The 19,959-nt window shown below is 40.8% G+C and overlaps 2 protein-coding genes across 9 annotated transcripts in view; one reads left to right on the forward strand and one right to left on the reverse strand.

Annotated features, from left to right (window-relative positions):
• Nucleotides 1-13,610, forward strand: part of NADK (NAD kinase) — a 35,912-nt gene extending 22,302 nt beyond the window's left edge. For 2 of the 6 annotated variants that reach the window (XM_082329069.1, XM_082329072.1), the window contains one exon: nt 349-4,148. In XM_082329069.1, coding sequence (XP_082185195.1) covers nt 349-496 — 148 coding nt within the window. In that variant the 3' untranslated portion in view covers nt 497-4,148. Of the gene's footprint in view, nt 1-348; nt 4,149-10,015; nt 11,938-13,201; nt 13,395-13,470 lie in introns of those variants that run through there. The other 4 variants (XR_014230059.1, XR_014230058.1, XM_082329071.1 and 1 more) reach the window with 4 other exon arrangements.
• On the reverse strand, nt 5,947-19,947 carry LOC309598465 (uncharacterized protein). Of its 3 annotated transcripts, XR_014230060.1 has the most exons (10): nt 19,591-19,947; nt 19,281-19,353; nt 18,411-18,564; nt 15,317-15,462; nt 13,509-13,685; nt 12,583-12,696; nt 9,447-9,533; nt 7,621-7,768; nt 6,993-7,135; nt 5,947-6,007 (listed from the first exon to the last, which is right to left on the reverse strand). XR_014230060.1 is itself a non-coding variant. In XM_082329086.1 (9 exons), exons 1-9 carry the CDS (start codon nt 19,608-19,610, stop codon nt 7,104-7,106), a joined length of 951 nt encoding a protein of 316 aa, XP_082185212.1. In that variant the 5' UTR covers nt 19,611-19,947; the 3' UTR covers nt 6,328-7,103. The 3 variants fall into 3 exon arrangements, 2 of the variants coding, with proteins under 2 accessions (XP_082185212.1, XP_082185213.1); XM_082329086.1 differs by lacking the exon at nt 5,947-6,007 and having other exon boundaries at nt 6,328-7,135; XM_082329087.1 differs by lacking the exons at nt 5,947-6,007; nt 7,621-7,768 and having other exon boundaries at nt 6,328-7,135.
• Between the last annotated feature and the right edge of the window lie 12 nt (nt 19,948-19,959).

The following is a 19,959-nucleotide window of genomic DNA, read 5'->3' on the forward strand; positions in this document are numbered from 1 at the left end:
CCTTATAGTTAAAACTTGAAACTTAAAGGCCAAGGTGGTGACTTATATTTTCCTTTGTCCCTGTGTTGTTGATGTGAAGACCAGCAAAAGACTGCAGGACGTCATGGAGTGGGTTCAGTATTCTCACTGTGTCAAAGACTGCTGTCCACAGTGCATCCATTAACAATTTTAAGCCCTGTGTTCGCTCTGTTTAGATGAGCCTGCAGACTTGGTTATTGCTTGATTAAGGAAGCTCGCTGTTTTACCAAATTGGCTGAACATAGCACTATGTTAGCTAGTGAATAGAAGGTTTTTTTTAATTGCTGTTCATCGCCCTTGACTGACTGGGGTATTCCTGTGTTGTTGCAGTATTAGCATCACTACCTCTTGCTATCCCCTTCCTTCGATCTGTTTCCGAGATCCTGTGAGCGACTGGTTTGAAAGCTTGGCTGAGTGTTTACACTGGAATGTTCGGAAGAAGCAAAATAACTTTGCTGTTGAAGAAGAAGAATTTTGAGTGTCTACATTGAACAAGACTTGTGGGAATGGAAAGTGGCAGTATCCCTTCTCTATGCTTGGATTTTTAAGTTTTTGGCTAACGAGTGTGGTCGCCATCTCAGACATATATACTGATTATAGTTTATATCTGTCTGATCTGCTGATGGCTGGAAATTATTGTGCTACTTCCTGTCCACCAAGAGTATGAATGGAAGAAATTAGGCTCTGATTGTAATCTAATGTGAATTTCCTTCAAATGAGTGATCTGAAAATGGATTATTTCTGATTGGTATTGACAACTGCATCTGTAGATCTGATTGTAACCTATAACTTACCAATAATGTGGTAGGCTGAATGTAGATACATAATCAAAAAGTGGCAGTAGAAAAGTGGCATTAAAATGTTCTGTTTAATTTGGTATATTTGTAATTCCGTTTAAGACTGCTATGCATATAAAGGCTGTAAGAAATTTTCCTAAAAAAAAAAAGCTCCTCTTTTTTAGTTTAAATGTCTTGCCCAGAACAGCTCCTCATCAAGGCAGCGCTTAAAATACTTTCTCCTTACTTGTGAATGTGACACACTGTGAAGAAATACCCATGAAGAATGTTTTTTATTAATAGATGGAACTAGTAAAAAAAAAAGCTGTGGTTTTTTTATATATACATATATATATATATATATGTATCTTACACCCATTTGAACAGTGTTTGACCCTTGGCTGTCATCACTGTGTAAATATCCACAAATAGCATGGATGAGCATCAGCATGGACTTAGTTGGTTATTACAGAGACTTCCATTTTTGTAGCTGAGCTAGTTTATAGCTCTGCAGTTCCTGTTGGTGGGAATCATCAATGTGTTGGTTTTTCTTATTATTTTTGTTTGATTGTCTGGAATAAATGGTAGCGTTAGAGGCTATAAAGTAAAAAAAGAAAAATTATCCAATGTTCAAGAAGAATCTGGACTTCAATTACTACTATATTGTCTAGTTCCACTATTGTCTTGAAGAAAAGAATATCCTATACTAGGCCCTGAGTGCCCTCAACTTCCATAGACACCTTCCAGCTCTTGGTGCTGAGTGATACAGGACGGGATACTGCGTTGGTAGGCTGATAAATGAGAGGACACATTCCCAGTAGAGTAGCAATGGTGCCTTCAGCACACTCAAGATATTCTAAGTCTCGTATCTACTTTTTTAAGATGCTTTCAAATGTTTCTAACTTCTCTATGTACATATTTTATTGTATGTGCTTTTATGAAAGAAAAAAAGCAAAAACCAACAAAAAACTAGTTGGGAAAAAAGGGTTTGTACTGTACTTTAACTGAAAAATATCAAACCCAAGTATAATGTTTACATTTATGTTCTCTGTGGTGCAGTCTCATGATCATAACTATCCAAACTTCAGCATTTTCAAAGTCTTGCTGCATTGGTCATTAAAGGAATGGACATTATCTGTTAAATTTAAGCCTATGGCATAATATTGTGGAGGAATTAATTTACTGATTAAGGTCGGATTTCCTTGAAAGTGAAGTGAGAAGCTCTGTTGAACTTTTCATGATTGTCTTATGTTTTTCATGTGGTCCAAAGTGGTAATGGGAAACGTATTAATTTCCGAACTCTGCCTAACCTGCTGTCCTCCGATGGTTTAAATAATGTCTCTTCTATTTTGGATGCTGCCCTAGTCTGTCTAATTTTATTAAATCCAGATGAGAGCACTTTTCCATAAAGGAGAAGCAAACTCTTGATTAATGATACAAATCACAATGAAAATATGTTAATATAAATTAATACTCTGTTTGTAAATTTTGTAAAATAGAATATTGGTTTGATTTGGTCTAAATAGATGAATTTTGTGAGATCTTGGAGAATATCCAGATAGCTTTTCGGATTTATCTTTCACTTGAATCTGCAGTAATCATTTTATCACTGTTTTGAAGCTGCTTACGGGTTTCCTAGGTGGAGTATTCAGTTATTTAATAGCTGTTTACTTTCTGAACTATAGAAATGTCAGACTTTTTGCTTTGAAACTATTTTATTTAAACATGCAATAATTGAGAAAAGGAACAGGGTATAGTGGCTATGTAAATGTATGGTTAAGTAAGTGGAAAACAAGCAGCACACTAGGCATGCTAGGAAGTGGAAATCATTTTGCGGAGGTGAGGCGAAATGATTAATGAGCCTTATCTAGTATTTTTTTAAAGATAAAACTATATTCAGCACTTTTTATTTATGCTTTTTATAATATTAAAGCTATTATTGACTAAATTGCTGAACTTCAGTTTTCAGAGTGCATAGTTCATGAAATATGTAATCAAAATTTACCTAACTACTTTCTCTAGGTCAGATCTAGATTAGGAGCTGTCTTTAAATTTCTCGTGTACTGCAATTGCATTACTGGCTTTGAGGCTTCTGCAGTGTTGCTTGTACAACTATTCCCGCTTGATAACGATCTTTGATCACTGATCAGCCAAGTAGAGAGCTGCAATCACTGACTGAAGGAAAGAAAAGTCTCATCATGACTTTAGCCTGGGCTTTTTCTTCAAAAAGCTGCGTTGATTATAATTGTACTAGCTGCTTTGTATCAACCCAAATTGTGTTAATACTTTACAAATTTATCTAACTGTACAAAGTCCCTTTTCAAGGCCTTTAATCCGCAAACCAGCAATTCACAAGCAGGCTAGTGAAGTTTAAAGAGCATTCAAGTTTTGCATATTTAACTATTTAAAGTGTGGGTAACTTCTGTTGAAACCACAGCTGAACCAGAAAAAAAGCTGTAACGCAGACTTGGTTATATTGGCAATAAAAGCTCATTTTGCTGATGTAGCTTACTCAAAGTAACTTGTTTAAACTGTACTAGTAAAATAGATTTTTGCTGATTAAGAGCAGTGTTTCTAATAGAAGGGTTTGTAAATGTCACTGTACCTACAAATCCTTTCCAGTCTACAAAGGGCCAAAATGGAAGCTTGGAAATGAATTTGTTCTTTTTTAAAAAAAAGTTATTCTCTAGTAGAGAGTTGAAGAAGTTATTAACAACTGATGTAGTATGGAATAAAGCAGTGTACTGAATTTTTAAAAGAGGAAAAATCCTGTTACATATTGTTAATGCTTTGAAAACTTGTTTTAAATATTGTTGAAAACAAATATTTTTCAATCCTTTCAATAAAACCTTTTTGTAAAGTTGGATTTGTAAAGCAGCATTTTGACTGTTGAGAATATAAAATCAGGTATACACAATTAGTTGCTTGGAAGGCGAATGTCCAGTGTGGGTTTTGGATACATTGTCTCATGGGATGGTTTTCTAGAAATACACCCGAGGCTTTTTTGAATGTATATATCTGGTACCAGTCTTCTCAAAAGTTTCAAAATAAAAGCTAGATTTGCTGTGCAAGTTGAAACAAATCTTCTGTACAACTAGTTGGGCTACATTAACTACTTTTTTGAAGACCCAAGAGTAGAAAAATGAGGAAAGAAATAGATAAGGGCAATAATCTGAGATAATCTGGGATGGTTTGGATACCTAGTAAGTTTAAGATTGAAAATGTAGTTTAAATGCCCATTCTGTCCTTGCCTTTGCACGTTGTGACCAAGTTCTAGACACTTCTTGCATGAAACTTGTGGCTAATGATTGTCATTAAGAGTCTTTTTATGATTTCATAATTAATCCGTAACCTATTCCAACATGTAGTTTAATCTAGATTGTTCACAGAGGCATCGGGTGGCAGTATGGATTCCAGCCATCTTGGGAAGTACAAAAAAAATCTCTCGTACTGGATGTGAAGGTCAACACAGCTTGTACTTGTTGCTGCTGTTCCCTGAAATACTGAATTTAATTTAATCTGGGTCTCCCTTTTTGTGCAGCCATCCTACCTCTTGATGACAGTGTCATGCTCCTTGTGCAACTGTGAGATGACTTACTGCACTGCTGATGAAAGGAGCGGTAGAGAAGCATATAGCATTTACAGTGGTATTGGGATTTGTTTCGTAAAAACGTGATTATGTTCTAAAGACAATTTGAACTAGCCATACCAATTAATGACTTGTTACTGTGGGGCACAGGATTGCAGGGCCTAAATGTTCTTCCTTACTTTGTCAAATTATCTTTGTCTTTCTGGGCTGGGTTCTTCTAACTTTTCTGGAATCCAAATTAGTATCAGCTGTTGTGCATGTGCTTTCTTAAGGGGAGTCATGAGCACAAAGGGGAAAAAGAGCTTGGTCTCGTGTATTGTCCTCAAACAGAAAAGCAGGAAACTCTGCCCAGAGGAGTGCAATTACAGCTACCAATGCTTTGTAGTGATGGGAAAATAGCAAGTTGATTAATTTTTTGAGTAACGCACAATGAATCATTGAACTCAAAGCTTGAACAAAGAACAGGTAGAAGATAATAATGGAAAGATGAAGCGTATGAGTGCTTTGGACTTTTTCTTCCTGTTGGGTGCACTTATTTTACTGCCTATGAAAAAGCAGCCTCTCTATGTGCTGGTTTTGAGAGATTTCTCATATAGCATGGAAGAGAAGATAGATCAAAGAAGGGGAAATGTTTGCGTATTTATCAGGTGTTACGTAAAGAATTTGCGCACATTACCTAAAATGGAAATCTCCTTTTATGTATCATTCTGGGTGAAGCTCGCTAAATGCTTTTGACAGGGGAAGTTCTTGATGACACTTAGAGCAGTAGCTTCCGTTTGTTTGGTACAGTGTGATTTGTCCCCATTGTTTTCTATTGGCGAATACCAATAAAAAAACGTGATGAGTAACTTTGGCTTTACCCATAGTTAACTTTGGATTTAGCTGGATTAATCTCCTGCTTTGATAATAGAAAATGTGAAGTTGGTTGTCTGAACCGGTTGGTTTAATGATTGTCTACATCCAGGATTAGAATGGCTGGGCAAAAAATAAAGGGCTTCAATTGAGAGTAGGCCAAAGATACTGTCTGCAGATTATGACAGGATTGTGTATCGGGAAACTTTCGCAGATTCAGCCTAGCAGCTCTTATCTACACAAGCATTAACTTCAAGACCTTGTGAAAAAGAACAGGCAGATTTCCACGGAACTTAAGAAGACCTTACTCAGGAATAAGAACATTTTCCTGTGAAAATATAAAGGTTAATTCCCCAAGGCGTAACAATACATTTCTGCTTTTGGGGAGATAAATGTTTGAATGTAATCACAACTTTTTTCCTTCCAATGGTACAATTGTTTCTGCCATCTCCTTGGTACGGAGATAAAAGGAGCAGAGTGCAAGCCTACTTTCTTCAGCTAATTTTGACCGAGTACAGACCTGCTGCAAGATCAAAGTCTTCCCTTACTGGTACCTGCTCTAGGCAAGACCTGCTGCATGTTTGCTTGTTTTAGAAAAGGATTGATTATGCTTAATTGTGTTCCTCCATTTCAGCAACAATTCATAGTCACATTTTGACTTGTGGAATGAAGTCACAGGCATCCGCTGGCGCTCTCGTGCTTTCTCTCGATACTGTCAGTGTATGCAGTCTGACCATAGCCACTTAACCTCTTCATGCCTCCATTGCGCTATCTATAAAATAGATTTGTTTCAGGTTTAGAAGACTAGGATGAGAATTTTTTTTTTATAGAAGTTTTGAGATCATCCTTGTAAATTTCCCTAATAAGCTGCAATAAACTGTTTTCACTACTTTTTGCAGTGTATGGGTACCTGCAAGTTAAAGATGTATCTGAGGCGGAATGTGACAGCAATGTTCACAGCACACGTGATCTGCAGTTCCAGCCTCTTCTATGCTTGGTTTGTAAACAGGCTTCCCATTGAACTCGTGTTGCTGATACGAGAAATAATGATCCATGCACAAACTGTGTTTATACTTTATTTAAAAAAAAAGACAGCCAGTAGCTAAAGGTTCCAATCAATAAAATACCAAACTTTTAAATTACAATATTAAAGGCTTATTTTAACAGTCAGCCTTGTGTATGAAATGGCACATCGGTTAGATACACTATAGGAAGGCATGAGATTACATTGCGTAATTTTCATGTGCTGCTGGGATTTAAAAAAAAAAAAAATTAAATACTCTGAAGTCGGCGGAGGAACAAGAGCCCTAGTGCTTCTGTTGGGGCTAAGCCATCCCACAGCTGTAGTGGAGATCAGGGAATACAGCTGTCGTCAAAACAACTTTGGGGATTGACTTCTTTTTAGCAACAGATCTGAGTTGCGATATGACAGTAGGGCAGTCCACTTCTAGACTCAGTAATAAAAGACGGATGTGCAAATTATTTTCATTATGTTTGTGTATATCCAGAAAAACAGCATTTAGATTAACAACATTCTCTTCTCACATGCATGTTGTGAACCTCCTGCAGTTACAAAGCAACATCAGGAAAATGAGGAGTGAAAGATGTGTTATCCGGTCAGCAAAACTCATTGAATTGAGATTAATTCCCAAGCGCATTTTGGTTTTTAAACTAAGTTACCAGCTGCACTGCTATAGTTCCCTAGCACAATACAAACCAAGAAACATATAGACATTTTTCTGAGCAACTTCCCCTACCTCTGTGAAATGGACCCATTATCTGACCTCCTGAATGCAAGTACTTGATCAGAACTTCCCCAGCGAGGATTTCACTCCGTAAGAGCTGCAGACAGAACACAAGGGGGGTGCTCAGGAGTCGATCCTTCCATAGGAAGAAAACACTGTGGGAAGAAAGGAAGATCAGTCAACACCAATGCCGAGCAGCGTCTGTGTCCTTCATGTAAAAGGAGGTTTGGTAGTTTAAGATTAGTGGCTCTCTAGGTCTCTTTATTCTGTCTCTCTTGGTTATTGTAAGGCAGTTAGACAGCATGACAAAGAAGAAAAATTACGTGTATCTTGTATAGAGGAGGTTTTCCCACACGGGGCTGTTTTTCTGCGTAGCAGCAATTCTTGCATAGGTGGGAAGCAACTTTGACTAATGTCAGTTTACTTCAGGGAGAGATCACATATGTTCCATCCAAGCTTCTGAGCTTTGTCAGGCCAGTAAATTCTGAGGCTGCAGTAGTGCTTGATGTCATTAGGGATCTGCCTTTTATTGTGACTATCCCTAACTATTTTCCTGGCTCGACAAGCTCTCTACTTAGTTGTGACTCTCATACAATAGGCTACAGCCTTCGTAGTTAAGTTAACTTTTTCAAGTACTTACTTCTTTCTCTCAGCCCCTGCCCAAAGCTGCGGTAGACATGAATCAGTGCCCAAAACAAAACAGATTTTATTGCAACAGAAATGCAAGAGCCGGTAATGAAAGCAGCTTCCAGAGTGTAAGAATTCCCTTTGCCCCACTCCCTTATCACCTGCAGGAAAATGGAGACATACAACAATCAACACCTACTGCCGTAAAACCCTGAAGCCGTAAAATGCAATCAGCCACTAAATTACTGAAAGAAGTCACTAGTAATTGAGGGGGGAAAAACCTGGTCCCCTTTTAAACTGTCTTACTTTCCCAATTACATGATTTCCTGGCTGCACGCTGACTCTAGCTGAATGCATTATACCTTCTGATCTCTGCGTCATTAAAGGCATATGAAAACAGTATTGTGCTCAGATTGAAAAAAACAGTTAAGCTGGAGATAAGGAAACCAGACTTCATCTTACATCTCAGTCTCTTTCCACTGTAAAATATAGGATGAAGGTATGTTCCCTGGCTGTCATTGTACTGTTCCTGTCATGCATGTCTGCGGATGGCTTCATGATCCTATTTTCATTCATGGCTAGCCTGATTACTGTGCTTATGACATTAGTAATTGCCTAACCTATGCTTTTTTGAGGGTTTGGACGCAGAGAAAATGGCAACTTCTAATTAAAAGCAACACTATTTATATCCTGCAGCTATCTACTGCATTGAAGAAGGATTGCTGCTCCCATGAACAAAGTATGATCAGGCACATTAATACTAAGATGAGAGACCTCTGCAAAAATCCAGTACTGAAGGAAAGATACCACGATCTCGCAGTACTCTTTTCCCGCTTCCTGCAGGTTTGAGTCACTGCCCCAGCAGGCCTAGTGGTTATCAGGATGAGATTAAAAAAAGCACAGTTCTGACTTCTTTGATTTGTTAACAAACCCAGTGGTGTGTATCCCAAATCAAGGCAGGTTATGGATGGCCTGGCCAATTCCGGTGCAGTGAGTTTGTTTGTCTATTACCTTCTATCAGTTTTCCTGTTTATACTGCAGAGGGTTGTTAAGCAGCTGCTATATAGAGTCAATCTAGCAGCTTTTTCAGACCTGAAGTAATTATTGGTAAGTGCAGTTTACTTTTTCTTTCTTTTTTTTTTTAATTTTGCCTTTTCAGGTAGTCAAAAGATGCTAAAAAGAATTAGTTTGGAGAAGTGACTATATTACAGCTCTCTCTAGCACAGAGGAGTGGTGCATTGCGTGTCTATGCCCTCATTTGCTGGGTGCTCCTGTGTGCTCATTGTTGCCATGCAAAAATGCAAGGAGACCTAGCTATTTTCAAGCTGTTACGTTACTCTTATGTCAGAAGCCACCACCTGTACTTTTCTTCCTAACTGCAATACAAGCAAAGTATAGCCACCAAAGACAGTGTGTCGTCCTTCTGTGCTTTGCCAGCAAATAATTGGAAGAGCCTGATTTGACTGCATGCTTTAATCAATAGAACCCCAAGGACTTGGATGAAGTGAAGGAGGGGAGGCATTTTTGAGGAGCTGTGTATCTTGTACTGGAAGATTTTGTTGCATCTTTCCCTAATCATTCTGGTCATTTTGCCAGTTGCAGAGACTCCTAGGGCCTCTAACTAATCAGTTCAACAGCTATTTGATATGGTTCCTGTCTTCAAACGTTGATCCTGAAGAGGGAGGACGTGCCTCCTGCTCTCATGGATTCTAACAGGACCTGCAACGAAGGGGTATGCTCAGGAACGAGGCACCATGTTTTGGGCCCAAGGATCCAGTAATGAAGAGGAGGCCTCCAGCCTTGCTCCCCCTTATCAAGCAACTAATTTTGATGAATTACCGTGTAAAGCAGGTAGATGAGATAAGCTACTTCAGGTATGTTCTGACACAGAAAAATCCACACTAGAGGTTTCAGTTCTTTTAAAATCTGTAAAATAAGATGAGATACATACAGCTTTATAACTCATTGCTATATACTCTATAAAGGCTACATATAGTTGATTTTTCAACAGCATTTCAAGCGTTGGTCTAGCTGAGTTCTCAGTTGTAACTTTGCTCTCTACTTGCCTTCTCTACCTATGTCTTTTTTAGCAGGAAATATGGTCTCTGTTTTACACTCAGCTGGGCCAGGAGTGATGATGGTGAAATCAGAACTGGTTGTTTCATGGGCACATCCTGACAGCTGTGTGTGATTTGAGCCATCTCAGCATCCTCTTGAGCTCTGCCTTCTAATACTTACAACTCCCAGCTCGCTTAAATGGAGAAGCAGCTGACTCAGAACAGTTGCATCTAAGCTGATGTACTTTTTCTTTGGATACGCTCAGATTTTTCTCTAACAAATTAATGTTTTCATAGCTAACAGACTGAAAGTCTTCACTTTTTTTTTCTCCACATTTGTTTCTACTACAGAGAATTAAAGTCACTGAGAACTAAAATGTGGGATGAGCAAGAGGATTTAACCGTCAGAAAAACTTTGTTTCACAATTAACCTTGGGACTTGGGAAAGAAGAAACAACGGACTGCTTTCCAGCAGGTAGCAACTTTCAGCAGTCCTGAACTGGAAGGGCAGGTCTGAGCAAACAAAAGAAAAACAGCCGAGTTGCTGGGAATGGAAGCAGTGACTGCACCAACGCTATGCTAAGATTTGATGCATCTGATCAACCTCAGATTCCCCCCAAAACCAATACTGACCCTTCTGCAACGGTCAATATATGAACCTCTACAAAAGCATTAAGGGAATTGTCCCTCCCCTGAGGGAGTTTGTCTGTTCTCTGCCACCTCTACTGTTGTCTCTGTTTTCTGTGGTACTGCATCATGCTCCTCTTAGGATAAGACCAAAAGGGAAAGGAAAACAAAAGCTGAGGAACAAGAGGAGGGAGAAAGAGAGAATTAGTAATTAACGGGAGAAAAGAGAGAAAATATATAATGGAGATAGGAAAAATAAATCCACTAAGTAAATGGGAGAGCATGTGTATAAACAGAAGAAAAATAACGAATAATCCCCTCGTGAAATGGCATGTGTATCAACCCAGCAATAAGGGAGCATGAGGTTTAGCTGTTCTTTCACGTACTGTGGTTACCAGCAGGGACTGTGTATGGGGCATTTCCAAGTTTTCCCTTCTATTATGCTTGTGTTTTCTCCTGGATTATGTATGTCTCCATACCTTTCTTACGTAACGACCTCACTGCAGGTGCAGTTTCTGAGAGCACCAGACAAGACAATGATACGTGTTTCTCTACTGCTGCATCATCTGCCAGAAGCTGATCGTGGAAAACTTGTCTGAACAGGGTAAGGAAAGGGAATTCCGATTGCGACCCCTCTGTCAAACTGTCTCCATGCTCTAGCCTAAGACAGAATCACTTTTACCTTGGATGCAAAGCTACCAGGCTCTCATGAAATGTATCCACCTTTTCTAAGTTGCTGTTGCCCTGTAGTGCTGCCAGTTACTGAAATACAGCACTAAATTTTTTTATTAATTTTACATTTGCTGTTTCTTAGTAGACAAGAAGCCGTTAACTTCTTCCAGTAGAGAAGTCAGTAATGTATCTAGACTGGGTAAATAGTAGCTTTCAAGTAGTTCTACCGTAGACAGTTTTGAGCAAAGGGCAAGAATATGTACTTATCCCTAGGACATTTACTATAACTAGTTGAACTATTAAGAAACACGTTTGCTATTGATGAAAGCATAAGGAATATCAAGTATGTTAAGACATGAGACCATCTGACTGAAGCGCCTCTTTCTTTCCTTAAAAGAAACAGTGCCTCTTTTAATGCTGAAAGGCAAATCAAGGAGGAGCAAAGAAATCGTAATTTGTGAAGGGCAACTGGTCAGATCAGCTTTGTTTCTGATGGTGGAGGAAAAGTCGCTGCAAGGTTTACGCTTTGAATCCTAGCAGGAAAGCAGACAGGTTCTAATTGCTCCCTTCTTTCCACACCTGATACAATTTAACTGAAAGCAAAGATCCAGTGCCTCACAAAGGTTTATGAGGAGCTCCTAGGAGGAAACCAAGCTATAATATCCCTATCTGCATTCCTAAGTGTCACAGTCACAGTTAGTCCTGTCTCCCTTTTTCCCTGCTGAATAGCTGTTAGTGGCCACGACACTCCAAAGTCCAGGAGGAAGAAAGATGATTCTGTGCACCCATTCACCTAAAGTTACTGAAGTATTTTAAAAGCACAGTGCTTGGTGCTAGCTCCATTTTTAGCAAGGAAAGCAATCAAAACACTTGAAAGCTGTATTTCAGCTGTCAGGAATTTATCTGAATGGCTAAAGCAAAGGCCCAAGGAGTCTGGAAAAACAACAACCCCAAAACCCCCTGAAGTCCTTCCTGGTAATAAAAGCCTCGCATGTCTGATGTACTTTGGCCCTGATTCTGCAATCATTCTTGGAACAGCTCTCAAAATTTCAGAGAAAGTTCAGTCTGACTGACATGAAAAGCTGCATTTCAAGTTCATAAATCCTTACGATAACCTGAAAACTGTCACGCACCTTTAAAGAAGCTGCCCCAGTAAAGGACCACTCATCTTTCTGGTGTTGTTCCCTAAGGACATAAGGCCTATACAGTCTCACTGTGTCTGTAGATCCATCTTCATAATAATTTGGAGGACTGTTGGCAGTTTCACCTAACCTTGTCAGAGAGGTAGAAATATTGAACATATTGTGATCCTACAGGTTCCATTAAAGTAGGTGATCAAGGACAGAATAAACCAATGTCCCTCAGAAAGGAATAATGGTAGTGTGACGTTGTTTCTTCCTGTATGTTCAGTTGAGAGACAGATTTATAAGAAACCTGACTTCGTTATTGTTAGTGCTCTTGTTTTCTGCTGGGATCCATTCTGGCTCCCTTCCGCTTAGCAGTATTAGAGAGAATGAGATGGCTGTGAGTTCCCAGCCTGTGATAATTGCTCAGGGTGAGATCTTGTAGTCTCAGAAGTTGACTATTCTTGCTAGTGTCGCTGTTAGCTTAAGACTTACTGCGATGATGCTAATGGTCACCTTCAGGCAGGCCCAAAGAGCCCCTGTTGCTGAGATGATGTTATGTAGAAGAGTGATCTCATGCAGGCTTATCAGCAGAATACACAAGCAGAGCTGAAAGAGAAGAGGCAAAGATCTGGTAAAATTATTAGTTTGAGACCATATGGCCCACCAAAAAATATTTGACACAAACTCCCAGCAACAGTAAGTTGGGCACAGGTCTAAAGGCTAAAAATTTTTCCTCAAAACCTGGCAGACAGTATAAAATGGGACACAAGGACAGACATACTTCCTTGTATGCCGTATTAGCAACAACAAAGAACAGGGAAGGCAGTAAGGTGTGCTCCAGATAAAGCATAAGATAACACAGGGTAATACAGTAGTAAAGTAGGAATGAAGGGTAGTGTACAGAAGTACAAACTCTTTCTAAACTGATCTTGGGTTCCCTTCGCTTACCTGTAACTGCAGGTTGCTATCTCACCCTGATTGCCCTGCTAGGTCAGGCTCCCCTCTCCCATCCCAGTAACATTTTTCTCAAATATAGGAGACAGCTAGGATGGCTGGAAAGCAAGAGACTGTAGGCTGAGATGTTGTGCAACGTTCATCTTTCTCATTTTAGGAGGCCATGTTGGGTTGGAGTTTCTGAATGCAATTGTTTTTATGGACATACTTCCCCAAAAGAAGATTCAGTTTTCCTTTTGGGCAGGACGGTGATAAAATACATGCTGATTCATTTTTATGGATTTTAACTAAGCTTCCCTATAGCAAACACCTGGAGAGATGACCATTATTAAGCTAATCTTATCTAAAAGGTAAGACACAGGCAGGATTGCTCTAGGAAGTTAACAGTTCAGCTCAGCTAGTCTAATTCTAAGATATTCTCAACAGGAAAGAAAAAAGGGAACCCGGGGGAGAGAGTTCTATACCTGCGCCTGAAGATCAAAGGTCAACATGGAAAAACAGAGGTTCAGCATGAAGTATTGTGACTGTAGGCTTTCTAGAGCACCACCCACTCGAAAGGCCATCATGCTTTGACTCTGAATGAGGATGATGGCACAGATCACATCAAAGGAGCCAACCAACAGGATCAGAATGAAGCGGGCCTGATGGGAAAAAGAAATAAGGATGTGACTGGCCATGCCAAAACAGGGCGAGTCTTTAACTTAAATCTTCTAACTGGTAATAAAAGAGTAAAGGAGTAAGGAGAACCAGGCTGCCTATTAATAGCATTTTAAATAGACAACAATTAAAGACGACAGTTTGCCACACTGTTAAGTGGCAAAGATCAGGCCATGATTTTTGGCATTTGTGCAACCACTTGGTAATAACTGCAAACTCACATTGGCTATTTTGGTTTACATTACCCTCAATGTAGTAGCTTTACAACTGTTAAGAGAACCAGAACCTTTGCGCTCCCTGTAATATGATAACGGCTTTTAGCAAGGTTTTGCTGGAGGTTTTATCATACAGTTTGAAGAAGTAGCTTCCTTTGACAGAGGCTGGCTCTAAGCTTCCTGTGTGGCATAAACCAACTGGTAAGAATCTTCCCCACTGATTCCAGTGGGGACAGAGGGTTATTCTGAATGCTGTACTTACTAAATTTCAGAAAACATTGGTTTTGTCTGGGTTGTATCCACAACTTTGCTGGCATTCATGCTAAATGTCCGCTGCTTTAAAGATGGCTGAAGTGGCAAAACATCCCTCATAATTACATTGATATGAGAATATTTATACTAGTATGCCTTATTCTGACTCAGAAATTTTGCTTAGGAAGTAGGAGTTACAGTAATCCAAGTTACTTTTATAGCAGTAAAAATGAGTCCTCAATAGTACCTCTTCTACACCAGACTTTACTTTGAGGTTCATTTTTAATATAGAAACTGATGGCTGGGATGCATACCTTAAAGTAATCTGCATCTCTTTGATGCCTGTTCCTTACTGACCCTAACAACCCAGTTTGCTGTAGATAAGTATGTTTAACTAAATGTACAATTGATATGTAAATTGAATAGGCAGATTCTGCTTTGCTGCGTCTTCCTAGCTTGGTTGCCATCTCTTCTATCGAAGAATAATTTTTGGATGACTTCACAGCAAGGAACCTCCTTCTCATGTTCGTGATGAACGTGCAGCCACAAAAGGGAGGGACTTCTGAGAAGCACGGCAAACGGAAGTTTAACTACAAATCTTAGTATCGCATAGGAGACAATCCTCCTATGACATTTCATTGTTAGAAATGCAAACAAGATAATCCGGAATGGCAGTACCTCCCCTAGCACATTGTATCTTTTTGTTTCCTTGCAGCAGGTTACCATAACGCTCTTAAATTAAAACACACTGCCGCATTTATGGAGCAGTGGGGCTAATGGCTATGTGCATATAGACTTGAGATTCCAGTTCTGTTCGTAGGCTAGACTTATGTGACTTTAGGCCACGTTTTATAGCTGGAAATCTGAGGCAGAGTGGGCGAAGTGAAGGATATCTTCTGTGGTAATCCTACGTGAGTAAAATACTTTGATATTTATGTTACTTTCAGATACTGCCATAAAGAAACCCATAGAATAGCTCAGAGAAACAGATTTGCAATTGTGGAGGTGCGCATTTTGTTATTCAATGGTAGGAATAATTCAGCCTGATTTTTCTCTGTTATCACTGCCCTTATCACAGATATCTTGCCTTTCTAAGATTTTCAAATCCAAGATGTGGAGAAAAGCAAAGTTAAAGCCAGGAGACTAACCAGGAGTTTCGGCTTTTGCTCAGCAGAGAGAACTGTGAAGTTGACAACGGAACGAAACATCACTAGCAAGATGGAAAGAACAAAGACGATGAGCTCCTGGCGATTCTCCTGCAGGATTCCTCTAGTCACATAGTATACACAGAACACTGGGAAGGAGAAGGAAAGGTCAGTTACCAGGTGAGCGTAGATTGCACATAGTGCAATTTTTCAATGATGTGCTTGATCCAGGTGACAAAATGGAAGTATCAAGACTGTGTAACTTAGGCTCCTCAGTCAAGAGCATATCTTTATTCTTAACAAGGAGCCTGAATCAGATACTTAAAATGAGCATTCTCCCCTGTGTTTAGCATACAAGAAAATAATTTGTTAGATTTTTAAATTACTTGTGAAGTAACACTTTGAAAATGGCAACATCTTAGCTATCGAAATTAACTGGCAGCTGTGGTATGTTATTCTATTAATACTACATTGAACACTACGTTGAATAGTGCGTTTGAATTAAATGAAGCAACACTGTTTTTACTGAAGAACTGAAATTACATAATCTTCCCAGTGAGAGTAATTCAAGTGAGTAACAAGGAATTTACTACTCTTACGCCTTCCCCTACAGTATTGTTTGTGTGGTTCTAACCACTACAAATGGCTTGTGTGTTGAAGCAAACTTAGACTGTATTCCCAACAGTTTATTTTTGTTGCGGAAATTTTGAGACACCCCATCCCGCAAACTGTAGTCCAGAAAAGAGCTGGTTCAGGAGAGTTCTGAGTTATGTTTTTGTAAAATACATCAAACCCCACCATTCTTAACACCACAGCTAGCTGTCACTGTTGAACTCTACACATCTGTTTTGACAATGCTTAAATAAGGAAAAGGCTTTCCTTTCATAAAAACAGGAATCAGTGCTTTGTTCTTATATAGGATGCTCCTGCCAACACTAGTTAATTCTTACCATAGACAAAGTACCAACAGATTTCTTTTTCCAGAGGGCTACTTCCTGGATTCCGCACATCAAATAATCTAGTTTTGTTAGGCTGGGACATGGAGACAAAGCGTTGTAGAAGCTTTCAAAGTAACATAATAACTTCAGTCTCTCTAAACAAACCTCGTGAACAAACTTCCTTCTCACTTGTATTAACGGCGATCGAGAAAACTGAAAATGATTGGCAAATTACAAAGTGAATCATGCAGGTTTTTTGCATGCTTATGACCTCAGGAAGACCTAAAAGATATAAGACAGTGTTTCCTTGTTTTGCAAATTCTGCTGCTAAATCAGAAGTCTGTACAAATAATTTGAAAACAAACTTTTTTCTGAGCATTAAGATTTTTGCAGAGATAGCATATGTTATCACATTTCTGAAACAAAGGACATCCTCTTGTTTTTGGTAAGTGAACAATTTTCAACAAATTAAATCCCAAACCCTCTTTAAAGTAAGTATCTCTAGTGGTAGATCTGAGAGATTGTTACAGCCCAGGCATCTATTTTTCTTTAAAGAACTATTATCAGTTCTGTCAGTCTTTGTCTACCCTATGGAAAACATGTGGTTTGGGCTTGTTTATGTAGGTTAGCTTACACATCTTAAAATCTCAAGGTAAACCAATAATGGTTTTAACATGTTCCTTGAATGATGTTATCTTTACTAATCTGTTGAAACAACTTTTGTTTACATTAAAACTTTGAAATCTGAAGTAATATGTTAAAAACACACTATTTTTCCTGATTTAAACCAGAGGTTGTGAGAGGCGTGCACTTCTTCCCGTGTGTGTGTTGCGGCATTTAATACTAATTAGTATCAACAGAAGGTAGGAGGGGGAAAATAGATTAGCAAGCATGCTTTCAACTTCCCCATTTATAACATCATGTGATTCATTTGGTTTATTATGAAGGTTCTTCATTTTTCTCTGAAGCACAAAACAGTGGTTGCTAACAAAAACAGTGTGACAGACTGGAGGCACCAGTGGTCTGTTCTAACATTGCAATTTTTGTTGGTATGCTGAGCCTTGGGTGAAAAAGCTGCTAATCAAACCAGAGTTTTGGAATAAAGGTATTGTTTGTCTGTGTCTAATTATAGAATCTGGAACAAATCTATTGTCTTTGTTCCCTCCGGATGAAAGCTGGAAAGCAATGACTGCTTATGATTAGCGTGTCCCTCTCGTACACGAGGTGTTACACCCACAGAGTCTATTCTTTTCTACGCTGTTTTGGCCAGTGAGCCAACAGCCAAAACCTGCTAAAGCCACTGAAGAGGACTTCCCAAAATACTTAGTTGTATTTATTTTCATGTTAAGTTTCATTTCTGTTTAATACAAATAGACGCAGGAATATGAACATAAGTTTCTATTGAAGCTCTAATTGGAAATATCCAAGGAAGTTTGGATTTTGCTTCCAGTGGGACAAAAATTATTAGACAAAAAAAAAAAAAAAAGAGAGCTTTAAAATAAATGAGGTCCTTATTTTCTTTTATTAAAATACTTCAGGTGAAGCAACATCCTTGCAGGAACTGAACACAGAGAGATGACTTAACATTTTCTTGTTTCAGATCAAACTGTGTATGTTTGGTTTCTCGCAATGTAAGATGGTGACTTGAAACCAAGTACAACTCAGGTGTAAGCACGGCTCGTGTCAGGAGATGTACGTTCTATGACAGCCTTGGAGCGTGGACGCCTCTGAATTCCCCAGCATATTACGGCACAGACATTAAAATGGGAAACGGTAAGCTCTTCCTGGCATAGCTGAACATCCAGTGTATCTTACACCGTGACAGCTGTCTGAAAGCAAAATCATTGCCACATCTGCCTAACGAAACACCAGTAAGAAAGCCAATTATAGCAAAACTTCCTAAAATCTGAATATTTTTTCACACTATTCACACGAGTGTATTCTGGATGACACCGTATCTATTATTGATCCTTTCCCTAAAATACTACTGGAAAAAGCAACAACGGCAAAAGCATCTAGCTTGTTAGTGCTCAACTCGCAGAAGATTCTATGTGTAACGTATCAGGCCAAATGGAGCGAAATAAGAAACTTCCGTTGCTGCTGAATTACTACTTTGGGAAAAAACATTTGTTTTAAAATACAAACGGTATGTTTCTTACCAACTCCAACTAACTGAATAAGAGAAATGGTGAAATCTTCCTCAGTTTGTTGAACGAGTGTCTCTATGGTTAGCCCTATGACACTTAGTAGAGACAAAATAGTGACACAGAAGTAGATCTTCACAGGAAATGACAGCTCTGAACAAGGCTTTATCTGTAAGGGAAGAAAAGTTTTAAACACAAGGCAGTAGAAGATAGTTGCTGTTCCTAAGAAACTCATTAAAGCAGGTTGGCTAAATGACACAAGTGCAGGCTTTTCCTTGGGAAAAGGAGGAGAAACTCTTTACAATTGAAACTCCAAAACTGCTGAGGAAGGGAGAACTCTGACTTTATTTTGTAGTTAATCTCAGCCTAGATTTTTCTGGTTTATACCTGCAGCCTGCCTTTTCTCAGTGCTTCACAAGGGCCACGGTGTCAAAATTTCATCTCCTGAAATTGAGACTGCCAACACCCACATATACGCCCATCAAAACGTAGCGATCTTCAGCAAGTAACTTTTTCCCAGTACCCCGTATCGAGATTTTTAGATTTAGAAAATTGTAAAGAAAGGTTCGCGCCTCCAAGCAACGTGCGAAGGATTTGCGCGATGCCTAAGAGATGGGTTTTCTTTCCATTCGTCCCAGGCAGTCGCAGCCAGGGAGGCAGGCTGAGCCGCCGCACCGCTCGGGATCGCCCTGCTTTCGACACGGCCCGGTAAGGTTACTCGTCATGTGGGTATGCGCGGGGGGTTTTGATGAATTACATATCCGCCCTTTGAACGCACGGTTTTCTTTCAGCAAAACCCAACTCTTGGGAAGGGAGCGGGGGAGGGCCGCGCTGCGGCGCCGGCGGCCCGGGGAAGCGAGGCCCTCTCCGGGGCGGTGTACTCACGGGCCCGCAGGGCGTGGGGATGAGCTGCCGGTGCCGGGGGGCCAGGTTCGGCACGGGGGGGCCTGCGGCGCCGCTGCAGGGGGAGAGAGGGGGAAAGCGTCACCGGCGCCGGCAGTGACGACTTCCTGCCCCCCGGGTGGGCCGTACCACGCCGTGGCGGCGGGGGGGGGGGCGAGCCCCTCCCCACGCCCCCGCAGGTAAGGAGGCGGGGGAGGGCGGAGAGCGGCCCCCGCTCAGCGCTTGGTTTCGCCCGCCCCCTCCCCGCCCTCCCCCCGCGATGGCGCGCAGCGCCGCCGCTCCCCGCCGCTACCTGTCCTCGGCTCCCTCCATGGCCGCTCCGCCGCCGTCCCCCTCCGGTAACGGTACCTACATGGCGGCAGCGCCCGCCGGCGGCTTCCGGGCAGCGCCCGCATTTCCGGGGCAGCCCGGGACGTCACTTCCCCGTGGCGGGCGGGAAGCGCCGCCGGAGGGCGGCGGGGCCGCGGCGCTTCCTCCCGCCCGCCGCCCCGCGTTGCGGCCTGCCGCTCCGGCTCGGGGGCTCCCCTTGCCCTGCCCTCTTCTCCTCAGGCGGACGGGCCCTGCCGGACGCCGCGACGGAGGCGGGCGGCCCCGCTGGTTGCCCGCCCGCGCAGAGGGAGGTCCCGGGGGCGGAGGGGAGGCGCCCTGCCCGTGCAAGCCC

The sequence above is a fragment of the Platalea leucorodia genome (genome assembly GCF_965183815.1).
Source record: "Platalea leucorodia genome assembly, chromosome: 17".
NCBI lineage: Eukaryota > Metazoa > Chordata > Aves > Pelecaniformes > Threskiornithidae > Platalea > Platalea leucorodia.

Coding starts and splice junctions, on each gene's coding strand:
- LOC309598465 (XM_082329086.1), bottom strand. CDS start 19,610: ATGGAGGGAGCCGAGGACAG. Junction 13,686..15,316: donor AGCAAAAGCCGAAACTCCTG/GTTAGTCTCCTG, acceptor TTTTCCCATCAG/GCCCGCTTCATTCTGATCCT. Junction 9,534..12,582: donor TGACCATTAGCATCATCGCA/GTAAGTCTTAAG, acceptor CTTATTTTACAG/ATTTTAAAAGAACTGAAACC.